This window comes from Rhipicephalus sanguineus, chromosome 2 (assembly GCF_013339695.2).
Source record: "Rhipicephalus sanguineus isolate Rsan-2018 chromosome 2, BIME_Rsan_1.4, whole genome shotgun sequence".
NCBI lineage: Eukaryota > Metazoa > Arthropoda > Arachnida > Ixodida > Ixodidae > Rhipicephalus > Rhipicephalus sanguineus.
In genome coordinates, this window is record NC_051177.1 from 60,311,426 (window position 1) to 60,337,374 (window position 25,949).

General features: G+C 46.6%; 2 protein-coding genes across 5 annotated transcripts in view; one reads left to right on the forward strand and one right to left on the reverse strand.

Annotated features, from left to right (window-relative positions):
• The window catches only part of LOC119383078 (sodium/potassium-transporting ATPase subunit beta-2-like), a 388,376-nt gene that overhangs the window by 265,532 nt on the left and 96,895 nt on the right, over positions 1 to 25,949 (forward strand). The window lies entirely within an intron of this gene.
• On the reverse strand, positions 1,993 to 25,630 carry LOC119383072 (serine/arginine repetitive matrix protein 1). 4 transcript variants are annotated; one of them, XM_049412406.1, is made up of 9 exons: positions 24,705 to 24,998; positions 22,047 to 22,206; positions 15,336 to 15,419; positions 12,736 to 14,434; positions 11,557 to 11,625; positions 5,738 to 5,876; positions 4,513 to 4,605; positions 3,563 to 3,618; positions 1,994 to 3,404 (listed from the first exon to the last, which is right to left on the reverse strand). In XM_049412406.1, exons 1-9 carry the CDS (start codon positions 24,752 to 24,754, stop codon positions 3,325 to 3,327), a joined length of 2,430 nt encoding a protein of 809 aa, XP_049268363.1. In that variant the 5' UTR covers positions 24,755 to 24,998; the 3' UTR covers positions 1,994 to 3,324. The 4 variants fall into 4 exon arrangements, with proteins under 4 accessions (XP_049268364.1, XP_049268363.1, XP_037506993.1 ...); XM_037651065.2 differs by lacking the exon at positions 24,705 to 24,998 and adding an exon at positions 25,429 to 25,630 and having other exon boundaries at positions 1,995 to 3,404; XM_037651064.2 differs by lacking the exon at positions 24,705 to 24,998 and adding an exon at positions 25,276 to 25,440 and having other exon boundaries at positions 1,995 to 3,404.

The following is a 25,949-nucleotide window of genomic DNA, read 5'->3' on the forward strand; positions in this document are numbered from 1 at the left end:
TTTCATAAATCACCAGATGTAAGTCGAGCTTATGTTGTCGGCTTTTTCTCAGTGAGTCGTCAAATTCCAATACGGCACAAACTTGGGCCGGTTATTGGATACGAGTCTTTAAAAAAAGTGAGTAACTGCGCATGGCATTGGACAGAGGAGGGAACAAATGAAGCGTGGTTTGTTATCTCGCTTTTCCAGCGTTTCTCGCACTGTTAATCATTTTTTTTTAACAGCGAAGCTGCTTAAGCTAAGAGAAACTCCGTTAGTCGCTAAGAAAAATTAGCATCGTCATGAACCGGCACGCTCTCTTCGTCCTCTTCCTCCTCTTCGCCTTCTGCTTCGCTCCCAAAACAAGTGCACCGATTCGCCCGGTGTGGCATGCATAACTCTGATTGGAGAACGAGTACAGAGAGAGAGAAAGAAATACGTGAATAAAGAAAGAGAAAAATAAAGAGAAACAAATAAGGCCGCCCATCTCCGCACTTCCTTCAGGCTTGGCACCCCTAGTACGAAGCTGCCTTAATGTTTTGTTTTGTTTTTTTATGCGGCGCCATCGGCCCGCCCCGCCAACTCGCAGGACTCGGAATAAAGTTATTTCCTTCCTTCTTCGAACTATAAATGTGCGAGCGAATGTTTTAAAACGCGAAAGCGTTTTATGCCGGAATCCACCACGACTTCACTCACCCATTTTTATCTAGAAGAAACTAGAAGAAAAAAAGTTCCACTGACGCGAATGAAATGGGAATCGAACTCACGACCCCTCGGCCCGCCACGATAGGCGCCGGGCGCTCTGCACACTGCGCCACCGACGCACATGTGTGAGGCGTCACAAACGCGCCTTATATTTCTCACATATTCTCTCTCGCACGGTACTCTTGGTTTGCGAGGCGGTGTCGCCGCCTGTGAGCGGTGAAGAGAAGTACCGCAGAAAGAGCGGTGAAGAGAAGTGTCGCCGCAGAAAGGCAACGGCATTCACGAGCGAATGTCGCGCCTTGGCGGAGCGAGACACATACCAGAGGAACGCCTTCGCGCGTTCACGGCTCAAGCTACGAACATCTGCATCCCGCGTTCCTGAAGCACAGTGTGGTAGTGTATGCATGATCACTGGCGCAGGTTGCCCTATTACTGGGGAGCGTACACCTTGTCATTTGTCTCCTAAATTGACGACGCTTTGAAGGAGTATATCGAGTACCAGTGTTTATTATGTGCTTGTTCATGCCATCTTTGCGCGGGATTCAGCATATGCTGTGTCCAGGTACATGTGAACAACTTCAGCTACCACAAGGGTTAAATCATGATCACGGGCGTTAGTCGTCGGGATATTCGTAAAACTAGGCGTCAACGTGGGTGCATCCACGTCAAACGGTGATAGCTGCCAAACACCAATAGGCACTGTACAAGCTGTCCCATATCAAAGCACAATGAACGATCAACTACTTCTGTAAAGATACGTTTCACTTTCGTGTTATACCAATTCCTACGACGGAGGGATCAGTCGCGTTTATTTAAGTCAGTTTCGTCGCAAGCGCTAAGCACCTAATGCGGTAGCAGGCGAAGTAAAGCTAGCTGATAACTCCTTTAGCACCCGACCTAGCGTAACTCAACAAAACACTGGCGCAAGGGAACGCGCCCACTGCAGCTAGCGAAGTGACCTTCGTGCTGTCTATCGCTTCGACGCCAAGTGAGCGGTGGGAACATAGCACGTACAAAGGTACGAGCCGTCTGCTGATTCCTGTTCAGATAAAGTGCGTGCGATCGCTTCAGCAGCTCAAAGTACGCAGTTGCCGCCGAAGCCGCGCAAAAAAAAAATGCGCCTGGAGTTTTCATATTACTATAATCGTAATAAATTATTGCTGGAATATTGACTCGCATTGGTCTCATTTCTAGCCATCCGTTCGACAGCGGTAGCATCGTGATGACGATGCCTTTTTACTGTAACTTGACGAGATGCAGCTGTCTCTCTCCTCAAAGACAATAATTTAGACTATAGTGTCCAAGTACGTACACGAACGAATTCACAGAAATTCTAACATTTCATTACTTGTCGTTTGAATGGAACAGTTTGACGCTATAGTTATAGACAAGAAGGCACCCTCAGTATAGAACTTCAGCAAGATAGTGCAAATAAGAATGGGGAGTACGTCTACAATAGCGTAATGCGAAAGTAGGAAGGCCAGGAATATACCGGTAATTCTTTATTAGCATGGTATTGCTCGATAAAGGCGTAGTTGTTTTTCTCGTTGGATAAGTGCTGGGCCACCACGCAGCGACGAAGTCACGCTGAGCAATCGGAGAAATCGGCAGCACATAATCGCCACACACCTCGGTCATCCATACAAATTGTAAACGACACCAACGTTTGAGACGACACAACGCAGCCGCACACGTTCCTAGCGTCTATTTATATGCACTGCGGTGCTGAAAGGCGAGTGGCCTGAAGTGCACTTGACGCAAATGTACTACACGAACCACTACCGAAACTCTCCCACACTTCACTAACGGTACAAGATCCAAGAGAACAACGTGAATATATATCCTAGACGATCTTCGCCCTGAACAAATATTTCCGGCTGGTGTGCGGATTACTGCAACGTCACCGCTGGCGCGCAGTTCCGAAATCCTTCTGAAAGGCTGCATGTTATCTACACCGGCATATATCTCACTCTTATCTACGGCATCACAGTGGAAGTAGTGAGTGCGGCTTCGATATATGCTGTGTAGGTTCTGCACTGACCACATAGCGACCTGCCCATTATGGTCAGTCATTTGACTTCCTATCACTCTCGACAACGTCCCGGTTTCAGAGGCGTTCATGTTTTATTAATTAATGATTTTGCGTCTGTTCTACAACCTACAGTTAATCTACACACGTTTGTTCGCTACTTCTTGCTCATGTTTTCACCCGTTTTACCTATAGCTACATTCTATGAAGGCAAAGTGAATAAGCGACGCCATAATTGAGCATATTCTCTCTCTTAAATGGGAGAAGGCGCGTCAGGGGCTTGCTATATATGGTGAGCGCGCGAAATTAATAGCAAACTCGTGACCTGAAATCGCCGATGCGTTGGCTATAGCTAAGGTCTAGTTTTCATGTAGTCTCTGTTGCGAGAGCACTCACAAACAGCCCGCAAGGCGTTTTCGCGAGATCTCGTGGAGCAACGGTATACGTGTGAATAACTTTCACAAGTTATTCAGTGAAACAGCGCGCTTTTGGAACAGTGCTTCAGTTCACACCCACTGTAAATAAGTGTTCCAAGCACACGGCGAACACGTCTGCAGGCTGCGCCGAAACGCACGGAGATGCAGAGTTGAGCTTCGCGATGCGTTCTTCAGTCAGTCGAAGAAGCTATCCTCGTCATCGTGTTTTTGGCTCTGCATTATCTTTGGTTCCGAATACATGTCGAGACCCAGGACTGAAACGAGACAACGAGAGCAAATGCTCACTGGATGACAGCGCGGCAGGTTCAAGACTACTGTATGCAGCGTCTGCATAGACTGGTTATACATGCATGAGGAAGGCTAGTTATACCACGCATGAGCATAGATAACATGAACGAATAAATACCCTTACCTTTCCGTGAAATAAGTGAAGGCACGTCATGTTTGACCTTGGCGCTGATGAGATTCCTGTAAACAAGAAAATGCAATAAAGGTCAACAAATACTACTCTCGGGCGGCCTACTGCATATAAGGTCCTTGAGCGAAGCAGTCATGTGTGCATCATGATTTTGCCATTGACGCTTGATGCGGCCTCGCGATAGTAAGACGTTACCAATGGTAAAACAGATTTCAGAATAGCCGATAGTAAAAGACATACCTGAGGTCTCACTAAGCGCAGCTTCTTATTACTTCAGTGGCACGCCGCGTATTATAGAAAATATTCGTAAGCCCATTGAAAATGTCTCCCAACGTAATGAGCGAGAACATCGTCTGATTTGCCTCAGTCAGAGCAGGTTCTCCAGGTTTCAGCTTCAATGCTAGATTTTTAAGAATCACAATACATGACGTCAATTTCTCAACTGCCATAAGAGCTTTTATAAAGTTGAGTAGTGCTTCCACTGGGGCTAGTTGGTATGACATCGCGAAGTGAAACGATGCGCTGCATAGATGAACTGAGACGAATGATTTTATGTGTGCAACGTCTTGCATTGCAAGGCCACACTTTTCGAGTGACCAATAAAATATTTATTTCCTACGCTATCGAAGAGATGCGGACTGCTTCAAAGCCTGATGAACTCCTTCAGCTGTTCTGGCATGCATGCCTTTACTTTATATTAATTTCGTCCCCCTTCCCACCACTTGAATAAAGCTGTCGCTTAATAGACGGCCGTTGCTCATGCAAGTACAGACATAACAGTTTTGTTAATTCTGACGATACATTCAATCTAAGGCGTACTTTCTTATAATAGATGATGAGAGCTTCCTAGATACACTGAAAACCCGAAACATATCTAACTTGAGCTGTGAGATATCATCTTGGAAAGCCCAACGTGAAGACAGCCGGTATGAGGAAGGACTCACTGTATGTTGACAGAGGTCACGTCATACTCCGGAGGGGAGCTATCATTGCTGCCAGCTTTGGAATCCTCGAGCTCTTCGGGACTCTTTTTATACCTTGGGTGCGTGCAGTGAGAAAGTGCGCTGTGTCACGATCGTGCGGTGCAATATGTGTTAGTTAAACAACTGATGTTTGGCGTTGTCGCCAGTGTTCAAGCCTAAGTAACGCGCATAAAACTGTATATACAAGAGAACCTTGTGTACGACATGCAAGTGCATGCGGAGAAAAGGGTTTCAGCAGTTTCAGCTATAGGTGTACGAATGCTTTCAATTTTCTTTTTTTTTCTTTTGCTCAGCCCAGCAGTGCTACTGAAGAGACACTCAATTAAATTTATAATTAGTACCAACTAGTTCTGTATTGCTTCCAAACTACACTTGCGCTTATTTGATGCTGAAATGTGTTTATTGCTATAGGACAAAACAGAGGCTCAACTTGACGCTTAAAATTTCAGGCCTAAACCCCGACGATGTCATTGTGACGTCACAGGTTTGGATTTCTTTCATGATTTAGCCCAGCGCTGAGTACGAGCATTAAGTCTGCAGCACGGAGCTAATATATTCAACAGCACTAAGTTAACAGTAAATTTTGCTCACAATTTCAACACCCTTTTTTTACTGTTTGTATCAACTTTTCATCTTTAGCTTTTAAATGGAGTAAAATTCTTTTACCAATTATGAGAAAAAAAATTTTAAGTGGTAACAAGCCCAATACGTTCGTGTATTAAGGAAGCTATCGTCCAGAAGAAGCTTCAAGAGAGCTGTAAGGTTGAGTTCTTGAACTCCGCTCAATCTATTTTATTTCATAATAGTTACGACGACACGAAAACTTAGTGAGGGACTACCAATGTTGCTTCGCAACCGCACTTCGCTTTTGTGTTCTCTTACGATTGCTGCTAACATAAAATACCTTGCACAAACGTTGGCTCCAGCAACATTCTTTGCCGGGCGATCTCTCCTCACAGTGTATTGCCCGCTGCATTTTGTCTTCCACGCACAAACAAAACTATTGTCGTTCATGCATCAACCTACATGGCAGTCTTAAGTCCGTATGCCTATCTTTGTAATCAGCAACCGAATCGCGTGTTACGTGAAGTTCAGCTTGCACTACTGAACGTAATATACATAACGGCAGCGCGATAGTTATGTTATAATAAAATGATAAATAAAAACCCGTCACCGCGTGTCTTACTTGGGCTGGCTGGTCATAACCGCGGCTGCCATTTCGTTCTCGATGTCAGTGCTGCTCTCCGACGGTTGGTTCATCACGGATGGCTTTTCCGGAGCAGTCGGCTTCACATTGCCGAGGAGAAATTGGTAGGCAGTGGTCTCTGAGCACAAAAAAAAAAGTTAATGCGTAGAGATCTGTAAGTTAATTATGAGTTCTGGTGTAGATCTAAATCGCTGAAATAAAAATAAACGAAAGCTCGCAAATTCAAAGTAACGTTGTAATACAAGCGATGGGAATCGTATTCGCATTATCGAGGTAACAGCAGTAACTGATGAAACGCGTTCGGTCGTGTCGGCTGTAATTGTGTCTCGTGAAGACAAAGGCGATATACGATGCTTGACTAAGGAAGAATGCTGATCAGATGTGCGTGCACAACAAATAATTACGACGAATATCTTTAAATTATGACTCATAAGTATAAGTACATTTAAAGCTTCCTTGCAAACGAAAGAAGGGTAATTGTTCGAGGGGCTTGTTTCTTCGCTAGACACGGCCAATGAAACCAACATAAAATTAATCCAAGGAAAGCATAGGGGATATTATTTGTTCTTAACTGTAGTCTAATAGTTATGACCTAAATTGAAAGGAATCCGAAAACACAACCTCCGCGTTCGATCCTCTATCCACTGAGCGACGGAGGGTGCTCCCTCGTCCACTTTGTTGGGTATGTATGCGCGTTTAACTCCGGGCCAGCGTCGTAGACCAGCGCCGGGCCAGCGCTCGTAGGCAAAGCGGCGAGTGTGGAACACTCTTTTTTTCCAAAGGGCTTTACGTGGCACGGGATTTTTGCGCGAGGTGGCAGCCGAACCCTTGCGTCACAGTTACACGTAGCATGCATTTTATGGAATGGAAGTCCCATGTCGGAGTGATGATAAGTTCGAAAAAAAAAATATATTCGAGAAGTTACCCGCATTCGAAAGAGAGAAAAAAGTTAAGATCGAAGGCAGAGACGTTTGCACGAAATGCGAGTACTACGCGGCACAGGAGTCGGGAAACAGGAATCGGAAAGGGAACGAAAAAAAGGACACAAGGGCTCAGGCCCGTACCAGGGGGGGGGGGCGACCCCCCCCCCCGGAAATTTTTATGATATATGGTGCTTTACCGAAAATAAATAATGCAAATAGGCAGGGGCGTAGCCAGAAATTTTTTTCGGGGGGGGGGGGGGGGTTCAACCATACTTTATGTATGTTCGTGCGTGCGTTTGTATGTGTGCGTGTATATATACGCAAGCAATACTGAAAAATTTCGGGGGGGTTTGAACCCCCCCCAACCCCCCCCCCTTGGCTACGCCCCTGCAAATAGGCGTTTTGCTCAAATAGCCAAGGTTTTCAGCAAGTGCCCCCCCCCCCCCCCCGAAAAAAATTCCTGGCTACGGGCCTGCAAGGGCTAGATATGATGGCTGTACTAGAGAAGAAGTGGTACACGTCAGCGAAGGTCACACCCAGCAATAAGAGACACAGCAGTGGTGCATCGCAGAGAGAAACTAGCAAAGGAGCGCTGCTCTCGCTTTTAACAGCAGTGCTGTTTAAGCTTTTCGTTCCGCCGGTGCGCATGACCAGCAGAAAGCGGTTATGTGCCAAGCAGCTCCTAGCATAGCATAGCCATGCATAGTAGAGTATAGCATAAAAAAAGGGTGGGAAGGGGAAGCGAGGATGAGGAGGTAGAAAAGAAGGAGGGGAGAGGGTAAAGCGGTTATGTGCCAAGCAGACTAGCATATCAGAGCCATGGATAGCAAGGGGATGGAAAAGAAAAGTGAGGGTGAGCAGGAAGGAAACGATGAGGAGAAAGGGTAAAGCATGACATAGCCTTGTATGGTACATAGTGACGTGAACAGCGCGTATAAAACACAAGGACGAAGAACCGACGAGGACTAGCGCCGACTTCCAACTGAAATTTATTATCACAAACATGGAAAAACGAGAACAAGTTGGCACACGTGATCACCGCTCATTTGAAATGCGCATGACGGCAGACATGGAGAGGGAACCGAGAAACAAAAAAGAATTAACGAGCAAAAACCACAAAACCGCGAAAAGACGTTATTTGACCGGATGAACTTAGGTAATCTATTTCTTTTTCAGTGAGGGCGATTGAAGGTTTGCTGATGCAATTGCCTTTAGCGATAGCTGCAGCTTCAATGATTATGCGCGTGCTATCCTGACGATGCCTAGCTAAAATCTGTGTGTTATTAAATGCTGGAGCGCACCCGCATTGTGAACAGTGCATTGCGAGAAAACCTTCTGTCCCTTTGCGTACCTTTTGGTTATGCTCCTGCAAACGTACATTAAGGCACCTGCCCGTCTGACCGATATAAGTCTGTCCGCATGAGAGTGGAATGCTATAAACAACGCTACTAGAGCAGTCAACGAATTTATTCTTGTAGTTAATTTTGCATGCGCTTTCATCCGATTTTATAGCGTTGGTCCTGACACTCAGCTCAGACAGCTTGTGCGGTGCCGAAAATACGACTGAGATGCCCGCCTTTTCACCTATATTTGTCAACTTGTGAGAAATGGCATGTTTATACGGGATAACCGCCACCTTATTTCTCGCTGGTACCTGAAGATCAGGAGAACTACTCGACTGCTTGAACCTTTCCCGCAGCTTTTCATCAACAGAGACGAGAAGGTGACGGGGATAGCCGGCTGCCTTCAATCTACCTATCTGCGAGAAGAAGCTGTCGTGAATGGAGTGATGGCAGGACTTAACAAGGGCGTTGTGCAAGCACGCTTGAATGATTCCCCTCTTAACAAGTTTACTATGTGCCGAAGTGTACGGCAGGAGAGGTTTTTTGGCGCGGGGCTCGTACTTCCAGCACACATGCCAGTTAAAAAAGGACAGTTTTAAGTCGAGATATTTGAGCACTCCCTCATCAGCGAGCTCATGTGTGATGACAAGCGGGTCAAGGCAATCCTCAAAAATTGACAAAGTGCCCCGACACAAGGACCCAAAAGTGGCATCGTTACACTCAAACAAGACGAGATAGTCGTCCACGAACCGGAAGCATTTTGCCACATTGGTTCCTTCCAATCTCGCTTCAATCTTCCTATCCACATGGGCTAGAAACAAGTCACTTAGTATGGGAGCGATGCACGAACCGATGCATACACCGCTTTTCTGCAAATAAACACGCCCATTCCATTGAGCGAAGGTAGAGGTGAGGTACACTTTGAGTATGTCAAGAAAGCCTGCTATTGTAACACCGCACTCGTTTTGGAAAGCAACGGCGCCGAAATCAAGAATTGCTTGTTCAATGACACTCATGAGAGCGCGATGGGGAATAGAATAATAAAGGTCCTTGACGTCGATGTACATACCCTTGCACGATACAGTGTTATGCTCATTGAGGTACTGGATGACATCAGAAGAATTATTAACTATGAAAGGATCATTGACCTGTAACGTTTTTAGGTGATATTGTAACCAACATGCGATAGACTTTTGCCACGTTCCCATTTCAGAAATGATTACTCGAAAAGGCGTGCCACTCTTATGAGTTTTTGCAGCGAAGAACATGCGTAGGGCCAAGCTTTCATGCTTTTTTACGGACTGGGCTAGCGCATCCAGATTAAGCTTGGTTAACAGAGAAATAGCTGTTTTCTTGGCGTGTTTCAGCCTTTTCTCTGACTCAGCATTGAACACAGCGTCTATGGCAGCTTCAGCTTTGCAAATGAACGATGCGTTGCGAGCAACAAGAAACCCACCTTCTTTGTCTGAGTCCAAGAGGCAAAGGTTGTTTCTGGTGAGGTAAGACACAACTTTTCTTACAGGGACACTTGCGTCACGCCGGGAATACCGACGAAGCACATCAACACCTTCTGACACACAGCGTTCATTTTCACCATCCGGAGCCTGCTTAGACACGTCATGCACCATTGAAAGAAGTTCCGCCGGAGAGTTCTGCCTTTCGAAGGCAAACTTGGGTCCTAAAGCGATAGTCTGTCGTACAAAGTCTGGTACAGACTTTGTTGTTGCTCGCAACGCATCGTTGCGCGACTGTACGTACATATTGAGCGCGACTGTACGTACAGTATAGCATAGCAAGGGGTGGGAAAGAGAAGTGGGAGTGAGGGGGTGTAATGTGAGGGTTAGGAGGAGGGAAGGAAGCAGAGATGGCAATCTAGAAAGACATAAGGAAATAAAAAAAGATGAAAGAAAGAAGAAGAAAGAAGACGTAGAAAAGGATAACGAAAGAAAGAAAAAAAGAAGAAGTTCCTCAAGTGGTGGCGCTTGTTTGCCAGCTCCGTTGTTTACTCAGATTCCACAGGCGTGTAACTGGCTTTAATTTTTTTTTTGATGAGTCATTCTCCTTTATGCAAATGGAAGCCTACAGACTCTCTGATCCGTCCTGCAACTGGCATCGATTAGTTATCCGCTCCGTCCATGTTATTTCCGTTTGGTCGAATCACGGAGAAAAAATTTTTTGAACAGTGGGCCCGGAAGGGAAGAATTGCAGGCAGAAAGAATATTTATTATTTAATTATTCCCTTTTGACACATGTTGCAATTGTAAAATTGAAGCCGCGCATCATAAAGTGATGTTAATAATGACAACTAAAACTGCGCTAAAAACACAAAGACGAGGAAAACAGGACTCGCGCAGACTCACAACAGAACGTTTAATGTTTGAAAGATGACATATATACACAGTTAACATTTGATGAAATAAGATCATTGGACACAGATGTGTCTACGTCACAAAGTGGCACCTAAATATTTCAGCTCACAATCAGCAAGAGATACTGAAGGTTCACTTATACACCCCCGTGTATTGTTAATCTTGAAAGCCTCGAACAACTCGCGTGTGCACCGGTCGTTGTGACAAAACAAAATCTTGGTTTTATTCACAAGCGGTTGGCACAATTCGTTGCTGCCTACTTTACACTCTCTACAGTGTTTGGACACGTGCGAGTAGCCATCTGTAGAACAATTCCTAAGGTGCTCTTTCAGCCGAATATTTATACACCTCCCCGTTTGTCCCCCGTACACCTGCCCACAAGAAGAAAGGAAATTCATAAACTACTGCGCAGGCGCATGGGACAAACCTGGACCTATGTCCAATGCTGCAAACAAAAGGGCTGCAATTAGGTGTTTTGTCAAAGGCATTCATTACCCTGGCACACAATCGCGACATTTTCTGAGGCGCCGAAAACACAATATTCACACCGTAGCGTTCAGCTACGTTCTTCAAGTTATGAGCTACCTTATGCTGATACGGGATAACCGCAAATCCCCCACCCTCGTTGGCGCGATTTCGGGGTGACTGCGTGCCGTTCCTTTTAGCATTTTAAACGTTTCGTCACAAGTACCGGTGTACACGCGAGTTGTTCGAGGCTTTCAAGATTAACAATACCCGGGGGTGTATAAGTGAACCTTCAGTATTTCTTGCTGATTGTGAGCTGAAATATTTAGATGCCACTTTCTGACGTAGACATAGCTCTGTCCAATGATCTTATTTCATCAAATGTTCACTGTGTATATATGACATCCTTCAAACATTAAACGTTCAGTTGTGAGTCTGCGCGAGTCCTGTTTTCCTCGTCTTTGTCTTTGTGTTTTCAGCGCAGTTTTAGTCGTCATTATGAATTTAAACCAACTAGCCCAACTTGGTGCTCTACGATAATAAAGTGATGTCTTACTGCAGTTGCGGCGTGGTTTTGGCTAGAATAAGCTAATCAGCAAAGTTTTTCAATATTCATAGTTAGAGTAGCATAGTTCTTGTTCTTTTTTTTTAGTTTCGTGGTACGGTGCACAAGCGATACAGTGCAGCGAATATCTTACCTTGCGGTAGAATGTCCTTATCGAAAAAGCTGTCCTCGCTGTTATCGTTCGAGTGACCTTTCCCTTTGCCTGCGTTTGAAGCGAACAGATATTACTACTTAAAAGTTCAAACAACTCGCTATAACTACATTAAGCGAAACAGTAATCAGCATGAAAATGTTAGTGGTTCTGTACGCCCAGACAATATACCGAGGGATTTTTTTCTTCTCTCAGTGCAGTCAACTTTTCTCTAAGTGTGCATTGACCTCTTATAGTTTCTCATTATTGTACTTAATTCTATTTTCGCAGGCACATGCCTTTGCATTTCATAGTTTGTGAGCGACAATAAATTCTCTTCCGTTACACGGATCGATAGAGAAATAGAGATTTGAAGGAAAAGCGGGGAATTAAGTTATGACAAAGCTTTGTAAGCTGGCTATACCTATGCTTTATTGTATAGCAGCGCGAAACTATATCGAGAAATGACTGAGGATTAAAGGTGACGAACTAAGGCACGCGAAGAACTTGTCTTCTTCCCGTCTATTCTTGTTATTTGTGCAGTATCACGCCACTTAATTAGCATGACGGAACACCAACTTGTCAGGTCACAACCACTAGTGCAGGGCATATAGCTACGTCATTGAGGTTAATTAGCGGGGGAGAGGAAGATACAACGAGAGAATATGAAAGGGCTAAGAGTAGTCACATAAACATTGACCAAATAACTCACCTGTTTTTTAATGATTGCATATATACAAGCTTAGCAGAACCTATTTAGTTAGTGCGATCGAGACATTCACACAAAATGATCCTAAATAAAACCATGCATGGCTGTTCGATTAATACTATCGCGACAATACGTATCATGGGCCTCCGTGTCAGGATCAAAATTGTCTCCAAGACTGGCCTAGTTTTGTGCACAATTTAAGGAACAGTTTACTGCCCCAAACTAAACCCCATGCCAACAACCTGGAACTCTGGAAAAAGAAGCTTTGCTTTAGGAAGGGTTTCCGTATTAACAAGCATTCCAAACGGCTGTCAAAGCTAGCCTATGGCTCACGTCTCGGCATCCAATGAAGTTTCCCCTCTCGTTCTAGCTCATTTCAACGTTCTTACCGAGGAATACGAGCAACGATGCATGGTACCTTTACTGAACTGTCTATACAATGAAACGCGGGTGTATATGTGAAAATTACGTACCGCCCGGTGCCTCCTTGGGACTGTTAGACGACGAGCTTTTGCTACTGGAACTACTCGAACTGCTCACGCTCCTAGACTTTTGATGAGATTTGCCCTTCGATTTATCGGTTGACTTCTTCGGTGCCTCACCGGAATTCGTGTGCTTGGTCTCATGGTGGTCGGTCTCTTGTCCCTCTCCGGTTGGTAGTGCCATGCGTTCGGAGTGGCCTGCCAGGTGGCGTGACTCCACCAGTGCAGCTGGCACGCTTCTTCTCTCTGTGCGGTGTCCCGACGAGTCCAGCTCTAGAAGCTGTCCTTCGCTACCGCTTCTTACGAGCTTGTCTGTGCCCGACTGTCGGTGCCAGGAGACGTGAGCCTGCTCCGTGGGCAGCTGAAGCTTCGAGTCTTGGACCCGCGCGCCCTCGTCACTTCGCTGACCACCTTCCCGCGAGGCGTCCTGCTTGCTGTCGCTCAGCTGCTGCTGTTCGCCGCAGGACACCGACCAATCGCTGTCCTTGCCGCGAGCCGTGTCGGTGGCCTCGCTCCTCTCGGAGGCGTCACGTGCCTCTGGTTTGACGTCACTACGGTCAGACAGTGACTCATGAGCCGCCGTTCGGGCATGCTGTCTCGCTCTCCTGCTTGACCGCTCAGACTCGTGCGCATCCTTCGCCGCCGTCCTTGATGCGCTAGGAGTAGACTTGCTGAGCTCCGCACCACCGCCATTTGACGGCCGCCTCGACGACATCGCGGCATTCCGCGGCGCAGGGTGCGGTTGTGCTCCTCGAGATGACGGGGTCGCTTCACGGCTGGCCTCTCTCCTTGACTGCTTGAATGACCCCTGCTTCTTCAGGGGAGGTCCATTGTCCTGCCCTTCCCTGGAACGGCTCGCTGCTGCCTGACCGCCATGATTTCTGCTGGGCTTACGGAGGCGCACCGTGGGTATCAACTTCGGGTCGTGCCGACCTTCGTCGGTGTCTCCCTGGTGGAAGCTGTCTCCGCTCGTGTCGCTGTCCGCTGCTTTCTTTGTGTCCCCAACGCGATGCTCCTGCTGCTGGTACGTTTTGCCTGTTGCCCCGGTGTCCGAGAGAAGCACTTCGGTCGTGTGGTTGATGAAGACGCCTTCGAGGTCCGGTGGCTTGGTGGACGGCCCCAGGCGCCTCCTCGCCGCGGGTGGCGACTCGTTGCTCGGGATGTAGTCCGAGAACTGGCTCATGCGCGAAGGCATCTGTTGCTGAGAGGGGTACTGCTGCTGTTGCTGATGCTGCTGTTTCGTCGACGATGCCGCGTCCGTGGCGACCTGCTGCCTGTTGTCCTCCTCCTCGGCGGCCATTGACCGTGCGGGTTTTCTGTCCAACGCGCTCGTAGTTCGAAAGAACTCGGCACTGTCCGGCATCCAGTACACTGAAGGCTCAAGCAAGGACCCGCCGCTATTCTTAGCAAAGTGGTTGAACCACGGCTCGCTCGTCTCGCCGTCAGGGTATCGCGGGCGTCTGTCGGGACTGCTGACCTGTTCCTTTGTCGCTGGGTGCGGCGACGGGGCCCTAGGTTGGTGGTGAACAGGAGGCACTGATGCCGCCGTAGGTGAACGTGGAGGCTTCCAGCGTTCGGGTGTCTGGGTGCGCGAGAGCAGGAGAGGACCTTCGCGGGGCACCCAGGGAGGCGTCGACAAGCCAAACAAAATTGGGTCGGGGATGTACTCGGGAGGGCTGTACTCTGATGCCTGCGATACAAGGCAAGACGATGGTGTAGCAAACAAGTTTCGCATATATGCACAAAATTGTTCTGTAGTGCCCCTATTTCCTTCATTATACTATCCATAACCGACCTGAAACTCGTGCGTAGCGATAAAAGAGCGTTTTAGCCTTCGTAAGGCATGTCAATATTAAGGAAAAATAATTTTAATATTAATATGGCGCTTTGCAGATGAGCCGTGTTACACACTCGCAGAAGTAGCCTAAGCCGTATTACCCTGCTTTACCTTTCTCCCTCTCCCCCTTCTTTTTTCAATCACACACGCAAATACGCAGCCGTAATTTGTTTTCTTGAACTGGGAGTGCAAAGCAAAGAAATACGCCCGCAGAAGCCACTCCAAAAACCATCCTCATACAGTTCTGTTTGGCAGGATGGTGACAACTATTTCGATATTGGAGATAACTTATGTAAGCTCATCATAACAGCAACAATCCATTAAATTGGAAGTCTGGTGCTGATGTAATTTCACATCGCTCTTAACAGGCAAAATAGGCAACATGCGTTGCGTTTACGCGATAAGGAAATTAATCTTAATTTTTATAATAAAGAAGATACTTGATCAAGCAGCACCTTATAGTTACATCAAATTAGCAATTAAGACTTTATCCGAACGCTATATGTGGGTATCTTTTCACTGCATAATACTTGTGAGAAACGTTTCGCATTATCGTGCATATCTAATCCACGTAACTTGGCGAAGTTAGATTAGATATGCGGGAGCGGGCCCAAGTGTATAGCTTCATCTACCAAAACTTATACCTCGAGCGACAGAGGTGACTCAAATACTCTAAGCCTTCAAAAGATAGCACGTCAACATACAAATAAACGGTCGAATCATTAAAGTAGCATGAAAACTTGCCACGCCTCACCTTCGTCGGCTGGTTGTAATCGTATCTGTAGCTCATCTCTTCAGGGCTCAGATAACGTTCCCGGATCAACTCTGAAAAATTTTCCTGCAAGATGAAAAATTTAGCAATCATGTATAAATGAGCGACTTGATCAAACTAGTTCTTCATAAACTGTCAGAATAAGGTAACTGTCCTTTCGTGAGTGATATCATCTATGTATAGATGCGCACGGGGCATCTTATACAAAGCACAGAGCAGACAGCGTCGATTGGCGCATAATTGTGACATAGAATAGCAGTGACAACAACGACTCTTTTATTGCGGTAGCAATTATATGGACACTCTCGGCTGGTTTTTGCCGTCGCCGTTGCCGTCATGTTCCGGATATCTATATGTATGTATATATACATAAAAGCCACAAAAAAATAAATCAGAAGAAAAAGTTCTGTAGCATCCTACCAGGATTCGAACCTGAGACCCCTCGCTCCGCAGCACGCCGCCTTAGAAAACTTGGCCCCACGCCATCCGTTCTTCGGAATACTAACGGCAAGCTATTTATATGCACCATTTACCGCTGGTGGTACCCAGAGCTCGGAGGCGCTTCAGCGTATGCAGTATCACCAGCGAGATTGCCCGAAAGGCGCGGTTTAAAGCACCGCTTCTAGATTTTGCTTCAGTTTGAAAACTGTCCTTGGGACGCGCACTAAAAAGTGACCCATTTCTGTACCCACTTGATATGTGGGACGCCGGTTAAACATTTCGTCGAATGCCACCACGCGGCAGGAGACGCGGAGGGGTCACTCTCACGCGCCGCGCTTTTCAAGAAAAAGATATACACCCAAGAGCTTTGGGTTGTAGCGCACTCCTTAAACAAAATATGCAACAACTGCGACAGTTGTTAGTTCGCGATCGTCCTGTGTACCTATACCTTTGCAGTTGACCTGTGCATTCTTTTCGAGAGTCCTTCCTCGTGTTTGAGCAGCGCGCTGCAAGTATCGAGCTGCTTGACGTTCCTCGTGTGACAATTTGATTTGTTGCTATCGCATTCATTGCTTTGCCCTTGTGGCGAAACTGTGACTTTTTCTTGCAATACAAAGTTATCATAGAGGTTTGCGTATTCAGTTATTTTAGCCAAAAAAAAAAAAGGTTAGTAGTCGATTCGCTAAAGAAATTATTGTTTTTATGCCATATTCGTAAGGGCTGAAGTGACACAATTTTATTGCAACGTTGCGGTTTGGGAGTGCGACAAATAACATATTACCTCGTCATTTTGTTCTGCTACTAGCCAAACTCTTTTTTTTCTTCTTTTTTTGCGAAAAAAATGGTGGTATAGGCTACTGAAGAGTCATTTCACAGGACGAAACTAGTCCAGCGCCCCCATTTATTGTACCTTTAATCACAACTATAGCATCGTGTATCCGCCCTACCTCTCCATAACAGCAAAAATTACGCAGAGCCAAACGGGCAAACGTAGCCACGGAAGTAGAAAAATAATGTGAACACCCTTTTCGCATGTCGTATCGCCCGGAAGTGACCACCCCGACTGTCTCCTTTTTCGCTTTATTTGTAGCCCTATTCGTTACCTGCCCTCATTTCCATCAGGAACAAATTTATTCCGTAATTCTCAGCGCGTAACATTTGTCGGACAAGTGCTTTGTACGTACGACACGGCGCTGAAAGACATCAACGCCCGTCACATAGCATGTGTCAGGAAGCTCCCGCGTGTTCAATATCACTAATAACGCAAAGCGGTTAGCTCCCGCCGTCGCAGTACGGTACGGTTCTGCTGTGTCTATCACGACCTTTAGGTTGTCCATCGCCTTTTGGTATACATTTTTTCTCAAGGGGCAGTGGCGCTACTAAACGTGTGGTTTGTTAGCTACGAACATGCCTTAAATATTAGTCCTAATGATTGACCGAAGCATAGTTAACCTGCTTGAGCTCTGGCGAAGCAAAGCAGTGCTTCATTTATTAAGGCGACAGCCTTAGATGCCTCATCAAATGCGAAAATTGACCGGCGTCCCGCATCGGCGGCGTCAATACGAGTTATGCAGAAATCATCATGACGTGATGGCGCCACCATATGACGCCGCAGATCGCCAAAGTTCGTGACGTCATCATTAACATAACGTGACATCACATGGTGACGTCACCACATACATCATGCTTCGTTAAAGGTGGGCCAATCCTGGAGTCAGTGCAAAACAAGGTGAGCCGCAGAAAGCTTACGACATTTGTTCGGCAAACTGACAAATGACGAGAAACTTTGTGGAATATAATGCAGTTTAAAAATAAGCGTAAAGCGGCAGAGGGCCGAGAACGCGACATTTCACAAAAGCCAATTTTTTGGCGTAATTAATGGCACACACCCTTTCTTGTGGGCTTTCGGCAGCTAAATGATCTTGCCGTGTTCGCATCTGCACGTTTGCCAAGTGTGCTCTCGCTGTCTAACTTCTGTAAAAACAACTTTACGACAAGCAACGTCATACTGCAAGGACGCTGTCTTTAGGACACAAGTACGACTGAACGCGTCAAACGCGGCTCCTCTACGTCGTCCATGACTAGTCAGCCTTTTGTACTTGTTTGTAAAATGACTAAAATCCAATCAACTTCTGACAAGTTGGATATGCTCGCGCGCTAGATGTACCTCCGTTCTCCTTCTCCGCTACGAGCCACACCCTGTGTCTGGCTCCTGTAAAGAAATCTCTGCCACATTAACAGTCACACTGCAGGGAAGTTATTGCTGTCATGCTACTATGCTACGACATTGCAAGCACTAAAAGTTTGTTTTTATCAGTGTTCTCTATGGACAGCAAGCATCTTTCTGTGACCATGCAAACAAAATTTTCACATTCGAATGTATCGCCAAGTGACCCTGTTGTATTCATCTCAAATCTATTTCAAGGCTACATGACGTTTCAAAGTGGATGTTCGTAACGTCCATTGACTCTATGACGTCAGTGAGTGTCTATACGCTTGCGCAGAGCCGTCAAAGTGCATTGTCGAGTGAATTACGATGGAGAAATCGCTAAAAGAAGTATTCTGCGTTTCGCAAACGGTTCGTCCTTTCGGCTTCGCTTGCAGGACACGAAGTGTATCGAAAGCCATTGAAAAAAACGTTCCAAATCTGTTACGCCACTGCTTGATGAGTTGCGTGCGCAGAATACACTGTCTCTGCTCAGCGTCAAGAAGTGCCAAACAAAAATGCCTACGACCAATCATTAACGCTGGACGTTTTGGGTCTTGCGCAAGGTTACGTCAGCTTTGCGCCGAATCAGAGCTCAAAAGGGATCGATACATAGCGCATAAAGCCAGCGGTGCAACCCCGAAACCTTTGCAGCATTTGTCACGTATACTGTGGCAACGCCTTAGAAGGTTATAGGTGGACTAGTGACTCATCGAGCCTGTATAATGGTTACGTCGCTCACTTTACGCAACTGTATTATTTATTCATCCTCAATTGTAACCTCATCCAATTAACCCCCCCCCCCGTCGTGGCGAGCGTGAAGCATGCTAATACATTCAAAGCGGGCAAAATTGATGCATCCGTACTCATTGACAACTATTCAGAAGTAAAAAAAGATCATCAACGTTATAACACTTGCACGCAAGCTGTATATTCTGATGCGAAACTCTATCCTCTTGGAATGCTATATTTCTAATCGATGCCGTTTACAACAATGCGATATCTGTTTTTCATATGTAATTATGGAATTTTACGATTTGTACCTCCTTATTGGCTTTTTTTTTTTAGGATACGAAACTTTGGCAATACTTATATAAGCATTAGAGGGCCTAGATCAACAGTTTGTTTGTAGATTTCTTTTATTTCTCTCAAATTAAATGAACTGTTATTCTGATCGGTTAGCGTTTCTCTCATAAAGACATATATGCATGCACTTTACATATATTTAAACACACACACACACACACACAAACACACACACACACACGCACACACACACACACACACACACACACACACACACACACACACACACACACACACACACACACACACACACACACACACACACACACACACACACACACACACACATATTGGCCTCGAGGCCCACCACTGGAAACGCCGGCGCCACCGTCGGCGTGACGTGCTTGGCAGGATCACGTGGTCTCAGCGGCCGCGTCGGGCTGCTTGTGGCGCACTGCCGCGTGCTTTGAAAACGAGTTTCAAGTCCCACATGCGCTGCGGTCTGTTCAAATTCGGAAGTTTTCTTTCATTTTCTACTCAATTGAAACCATTGTAATAGAGTGGCTGCCTCCGAAGGCGCCGAACATGGGGCTCTACCGCTCGGTGCCGCAGTGCCGCGCTTACGCAAAGGAGCCCAGTGTCAGCCTGCACCGGTAACCGCGGGACAAGAAACAGCGTGAAGCATGGGTTGTAAAGCTAAGAACCGGCAAGTAGCCATTCGCTACGAGTCTTGTGTGCAACAAGCACTTCCGCGACGAAGACTTTGTTACTGCGTCGGGCCTGCGATGTTCGGTGAGTAGCAGACAGCGCGCACTGAGACGATGGCTCGCGCGCGCTTCCCGCCGGCAAATGATGCTTATCTGCCACAGGATGGTAAAAGCGCTACCTTTTACCACGTGCGATGCCATCTCAGAACCCTCCAATGCGACCTCTTGATTGTCGGCCCCGTGATCAGCGTCCACAAAATCGGCTGCAGATGCGCAGGTCATTGTTTAGATATGTTGAATTAAAAAAAACGCACAGGGTCCCTTATGCATTCGACAAAGATTACTGGAAGACGAAAGCCATCTTCTTCTTGTCAGTAGTTGTACTGATTCTCCCGCCCTCCCTCCCAAAAGTCGTTCTGCGCCTAACGCGGTTTTGCACGGCCTCCGTGACCGATCACGGAGGCAATGCAAAGCGACCATGACGTGTGAATACGTCATCATGTGACGTCACATTACGTGACGTCATAATGACGCTACATATTTTGGCGATCTGTGACGTCATGATGACGTCATATGATTATTTTTTGCATCACTCGTGTTGACGCCGCCGACGCGGGACGCCGACGGGCAACATTGCCGTTTGATGAGGCATGCATTGCTTCATAAGCTACATAAATTTTGCATTGCCTCCGTGATCAGCCCACCAATGATCGGCCCACCGGCCAACCCCATGTGTTTTCTTGGAGCCTCATTTATTTACGTGGGAAAGATGCCACCCTGTTGGCGTTAGACACGACACTGCTGCCAAAATTGCTGGGGTACTCGCCAAATAATTACTATCCTGTTTTACGGCTGCTGGTTGCTGCAATACCTTCTATTTTATACACCGCTATTTCAAGTTCATGTGAGTCCTAGTTCACAGCCGACGTTTGCAGAACAAGTCCGGCAAAGGTTACTGTATTTTCTTTCTTTGCCTAGGCGTCGCATGCTACTACATGCTCGGTCTCGTAGACTGGTTCTCCTTCCACCAGCAATCTCGAAGTGGTGAAGCTTTGGTCTATGAATTTGTTGATGACAGAGAGCGGCAAGTTCACTGGAATGCAAACGGAACGATAATTAAGGAGCATTAAAAAAAGGCGTCGCATTTGCTCACGTTTTGTGCGAGCACCAAACGAAACGAATGCGCTGAATAAAGAAACAGCCCGCTGAGAAGACCGATCAATACGCTGTGCGAGACAACTTGTCAAATGACATTGAAACGTAACCGAATTTAGACCGAAAAAGAACAAAAGAACACTGAATCGTCGGGACGGCAGATCACAAAGTTGCCATGCGCACCGAAGCCGCAGTTGTAAGGAAATTGTTTTTGAACTGCTTTGATAGCGTCCGCGCAACAGTAGTTGTTTGTTTACTCACAAATTCTCATATTTTGCGGCCTAAAGTTCACAGCGCGGTGCCAAAACGCGCTCGTAGCAAAAGCGAAACCATCAGTACGAACATACATGCAGACGCTCATACATGCAGAGGCACCGTCAGTCGCGCGAACCCGTGCGATCGCTGGCTTGAGGCTTCTTTCTGTTATGCTCCGCGTTTGGTTATACAGGCAGTCTACTCTAACGAAATATTTCACATAGTTTGCACTCAGCGAGTGACTGCCTTTCACGCAAGAAGCCGGTTCATAGGGGTCTCCAACGCGGTGACAGCGTGAAGCGGGTGCTCGGTTTTCTGCAAAGAGGCAGCGACTGTAGACTATCTTGTGCTTTCAGTTCGTCGAAAATGATTATTTTGACAGTAAAGAACACAGTTCATTTCGAAAGTACTTACAGAAATGCCCTGGAGGGCTTCCGCGAGGTGTTTTTGTAGAGCGCCGACAGCAAAACCTATGGGGAGCGCGCCGGCGGTATCCTGCCTAGCACGCAATCGAGGCGCGTCCGATAGAGGGCGACTCCGTAACTCCTCGAGGCCAATATATATATTGTGATGCAGAGAAACAAGATACAACGCCCGTTCGCTGGGCCGGCTGTTCTTATTCTCAACCTCGTTCTTCTCTTCTTCGCGCATCCTGCTCTCGCGCCAGAGCCCCGTTGTCGTTCTTCGTCATTACAATATATATATATATATATATATATATATATATGCACACACTGCACTGAGATTAGATAGATAGATAGATAGATAGATAGATAGATAGATAGATAGATAGATAGATAGATAGATAGATAGATAGATAGATAGATAGATAGATAGATAGATAGATAGATAGATAGATAGATAGATAGATAGATAGATAGATAGCCAACGTGCGGTGCTCACCCTGAGTTGTCTGAGTCTCTCTGAGCGTTCGCTAAGCAGGCTGGTGCGTTGCTCTATCTCGTCCAGCTTGCGCATGAGCCAGTGGTTACGCTCCTCGTTCTGCTGCTCCTCCATGAGAAGCCTACGCCAGTACTCGTACAGCGAGGCATGCTCGTTCATGCTGCGTTCACAAACCCGAAGACGCGCCATTCTGTGCACATTTTCATATATATATATATATATCAGCAGTACACAGATGTATACATACCTTCATTATGTCCATACCACCACGACAGGACAAAAAGTTCGTTATATGTGGCATTTCATAATAAGCGAGGACGCCTTAGCATGGCCGTATTACTAACGCGTCAAGTTTATACCAATAGACAGAAGACTCGTACACCGGAATAACCTAGGGTTAAGTAGAGGTTTACTCCGTTTTCTCTAAGAAGACCTCTGAAATGTCGACATGACTTCGGCTTTAATAATTGCCAAGGTTTGCGCCCCAAAATCACGATATGATTATGAGAGACGCCGTAGTGGAGGGCTCCGGAAATTTCGGCTACCTGAGGTTCCTTAACGTGCACCTACATCTAAGCACACGGGCCTCTAGCATTTCGCCTCCATCGAAATGCCGCCGCCACGGCCGGGATTCGATCCCGCGACCTTCGGATCAGCACTCAAGCACTATAACCACTAGACCACCGCGGCGGTCTTCGGCTGTACAGCGGAACAATGGTTGAGGTGTCCACAGTGAGTGGCGATAGGCTAGCAGAGTCATCGAATCTTTTGTGTTGTTATTTGTGAGAAGTGTTTCTATTTTATAATTTTACGTTTGAATTTTTCTTGTCAGCGTTTGTATTATGCTGAAACGAGGCTACGCTCGATTAAGGGAGACTTGAAGAAAAAAAAAAGGGTGGTGGGGGGAGGGGGGGATATCCTGGTGGTCGATAGCTGCCTCGTTCTTCGGTTATTATCGCGTAATGCTGTCGACCAACTGCAGCCACGTAAACCATTGCAGCACTTTGCACAAGCTGACGCGAAGAGAAGAAAAGGGGCATGCAGTTCATTAGACGGAGTTGCCCCGCGCGGATTTTACGATTCGTGATTCACACTGGGAGTCTGGCGCCCCTTCACTTTAAGTACTCCGATATATATGGGTGTCAGGAGGGGGGTTGCCAGGGGGGCGCCCGTCCCCTCCCCTGAAGTTTGGTATATTTTCCATGCAGTAGCAGAAGCTAAACACGTTGGTTAGCACACTCGGGGTCCGCATGTCCATGTGAAACGGCCTTCATGATTGCCAGCCAACTTCGCACGTTATTACACACTATATATATTGACTAACCTTGCCGGTCATGTCATGGCATTGAAAGAACCGCCGCCTCCTCCCCCCTCCCTTCCCCTCCGTGGATGCACTCCCCTGCAAAAAGTTCCGCGGACGCCTTTGTATGCGGGCAACGCACTTGGGACAAGGTAAAACTTAGTGTAAAGAGATAGTTCGGATAAAGCTATTTCAATGTGTCCTTCAAGCAGGACTGCGTTTAACTGCGAATTAGGCGATGTTTTGGGTAACGCGATTTCTTTGTGACGAGGGCAAGAACGAAAGTACTTTTTTGCCGAAACGTCGCTTTATTCGAAGTTCTGCGTGGTCCTGACTTCCCACTGCAGTACATGCATACAAAGAAAATGGCGAGAAAGTAAGGAAATACGGCCAGAACACAGCAGCTATAGGCAAGGACAGTTTTAATGAGCGTGTTATTCTCAGAAGACGCAGATTTCGCTACTGTCGATACTCTCTTGCTATTCGCCCTAATGAGTGATGACAACGTAATAATAGGTTGCCTCGACTACATCCGCGTCTTTAAAAGTGAAATAGTCCTGTCTATATTGTATAGTTTCATTGCAATAGCAGGCCAGTTAAACTATATAAAAGCGGCCTCTACATTTTGAGAAACAGTGCCAGTTAGTGGAAGATTATTAGACGGGCCATCGGCCGTGCTGAATATGCCGGTTCTCGCCAGACGCTTCATATAACAATTACTTGATTATAGCTGGGATTATTATTCTCATCATAAATATATTTTGGCGGCACAATAAACAAATCGACGCTTTTCATACGGTTAACAAAAGCAGCCCTTCGTCATATATGACGTATCTTCGCGCATCCATACGTATAGTGCTTGCACCGAAACTAAAAACCTCGGGAAAATAAAGCGGACAATGCGCATATAGACAGCACAAATGACACGAGCAGCAGTGTTTGAACCTTTATAAAAAATAACGCGGCAAAACTGAATGCCGTTCTGAATGTCTGAATTCCGTGAGCGTTTAGGCGCTCACAGACTGTACTGATCACATTAAATGAATATATTACGTGCAAAGAAGTTCGATTAGGGATGGTATCAGGGAGGAATATACATCATTAATATATGTACGAACAAACAAATTCGCTGCCAAATCCCTAAATAAAGACTTTTGCACACGTTCACATGTTTATATAATTACACACATTGCAAGAAAGTTTATAACCATAACTACTGTCGACAAAGTGCATTTCACATTGATTACAGTAACCATTATACCAAAGCACCGAGAGGACTTACAGCTAACTCGCACAGCAGTGGTTGGGACAAATCACCGAATTCGCGGCACGCAATTAGAGAAAGCATTGCGTCTTACCTAAGTTCTGGCGACGCGTAAACGCGCTCTAACGGCGAATAGTGGCTCATACCGCATGCAAATGAAATTTGCCCTCGGGTCAGCCGATAGGCTCGATGTTCACACCGACGCTGTACAGAAGAGTCTCGGCTTCTTCCCGAGAGAGAGCTCCCTTTCCAGCGTGCGGCATGGCCCAATAGCCGTAGCGTGCGTGACCTACATTTTGTTCCTGGACGGGATCATGCCGCTAATGATTTGTATTCAGGCTGCGTCGCTATATAAAAATGCGTCTAAAACGCCGCGACATCCATGAGAAAGGAAGAAAGGAAAACTAGGTCGGCGCAGTTCTCGCGCTCATTCATCATACGGTTTATAGTACATATCTGAAATCTCCAAATGGTTTCTACGGACCAAGGTAACATCGGGATCAATGAAAGTGACTCGAGCACGATTAATAGAACAAATACTGCACTCCTATATACCTACGAAGGAGTCGTTATCTCGTCATTTTTTATGACAAACAATCAACGTGCTCAATAGACAAACACGGACGAAGATTTAAAGTCAAAGAGAGGAAAATTCACGTTCCCACCGTTATCGCTGTATTGCGATGCAAAGGCGTCATGTTGGGCTTTCGCATCGGAGTGGCCCGCAATCTCCGCCAGCCGCCGTTGACAAGGCCGCAGCACTTTCTACCCGTCGAGGGTGCGGCGTAAAACTGCTGACAAGCTCCCGAGTAACTCACCTTTGAAAAGGTACCGCAGTGTGTAGACGGTGCGTTGGCACGTGTAGGGAGGCGGGTCTAGGCGATACGGCTCCGCACAATCGATATACGGATGCGCAAGCCGCTTTTTCAATTTTTGCTGCCTTTCTTTTAAGCCTACACCGAGGACGTGATGTGCCCGCCGCTGCGCGCGGCCTCTGTTTTGGTAATTACGTGCGATTCACTCGAGCGCTCAACCATTTCAGTTTACACGGTTGCCACGAGCAACGGGAGCAGACAGCACGAGACACGTTCGCAGAAAGAGAGAGAGGAAGGGTCGGTTATGGTTTTTGGGCGCGTGTGTTTTCACGCTAGCGAAAGCCAAGGTGTCATTTTCGTCGTTACACTGCCTGCTCGTGGATGTGTTCTTCGATACTGCCCTTGAAAAACTTTAGTTACCTCGAACATAACCGGTTACGCCTTTGAACGGTCCGCTCCAGTGATCACAGCGTTACGAAATTAAACTGCCCTCGAGAAGTGACCGTGGGCAGCTCGCAGTTTAT

Excerpts from the sequence above, each read along its gene's own strand:
- LOC119383072 (XM_049412406.1), bottom strand. The coding sequence starts at position 24,754 with ATGAGCCACTATTCGCCGTTAGAGCGCGTTTACGCGTCGCCAGAACTT. Across the intron at positions 4,606-5,737 it reads GTTATGACCAGCCAGCCCAA|GTATAAAAAGAGTCCCGAAG; the intron begins GTAAGACACGCG and ends CACGCACCCAAG. Across the intron at positions 3,619-4,512 it reads GTGACCTCTGTCAACATACA|GAATCTCATCAGCGCCAAGG; the intron begins GTGAGTCCTTCC and ends TCTTGTTTACAG.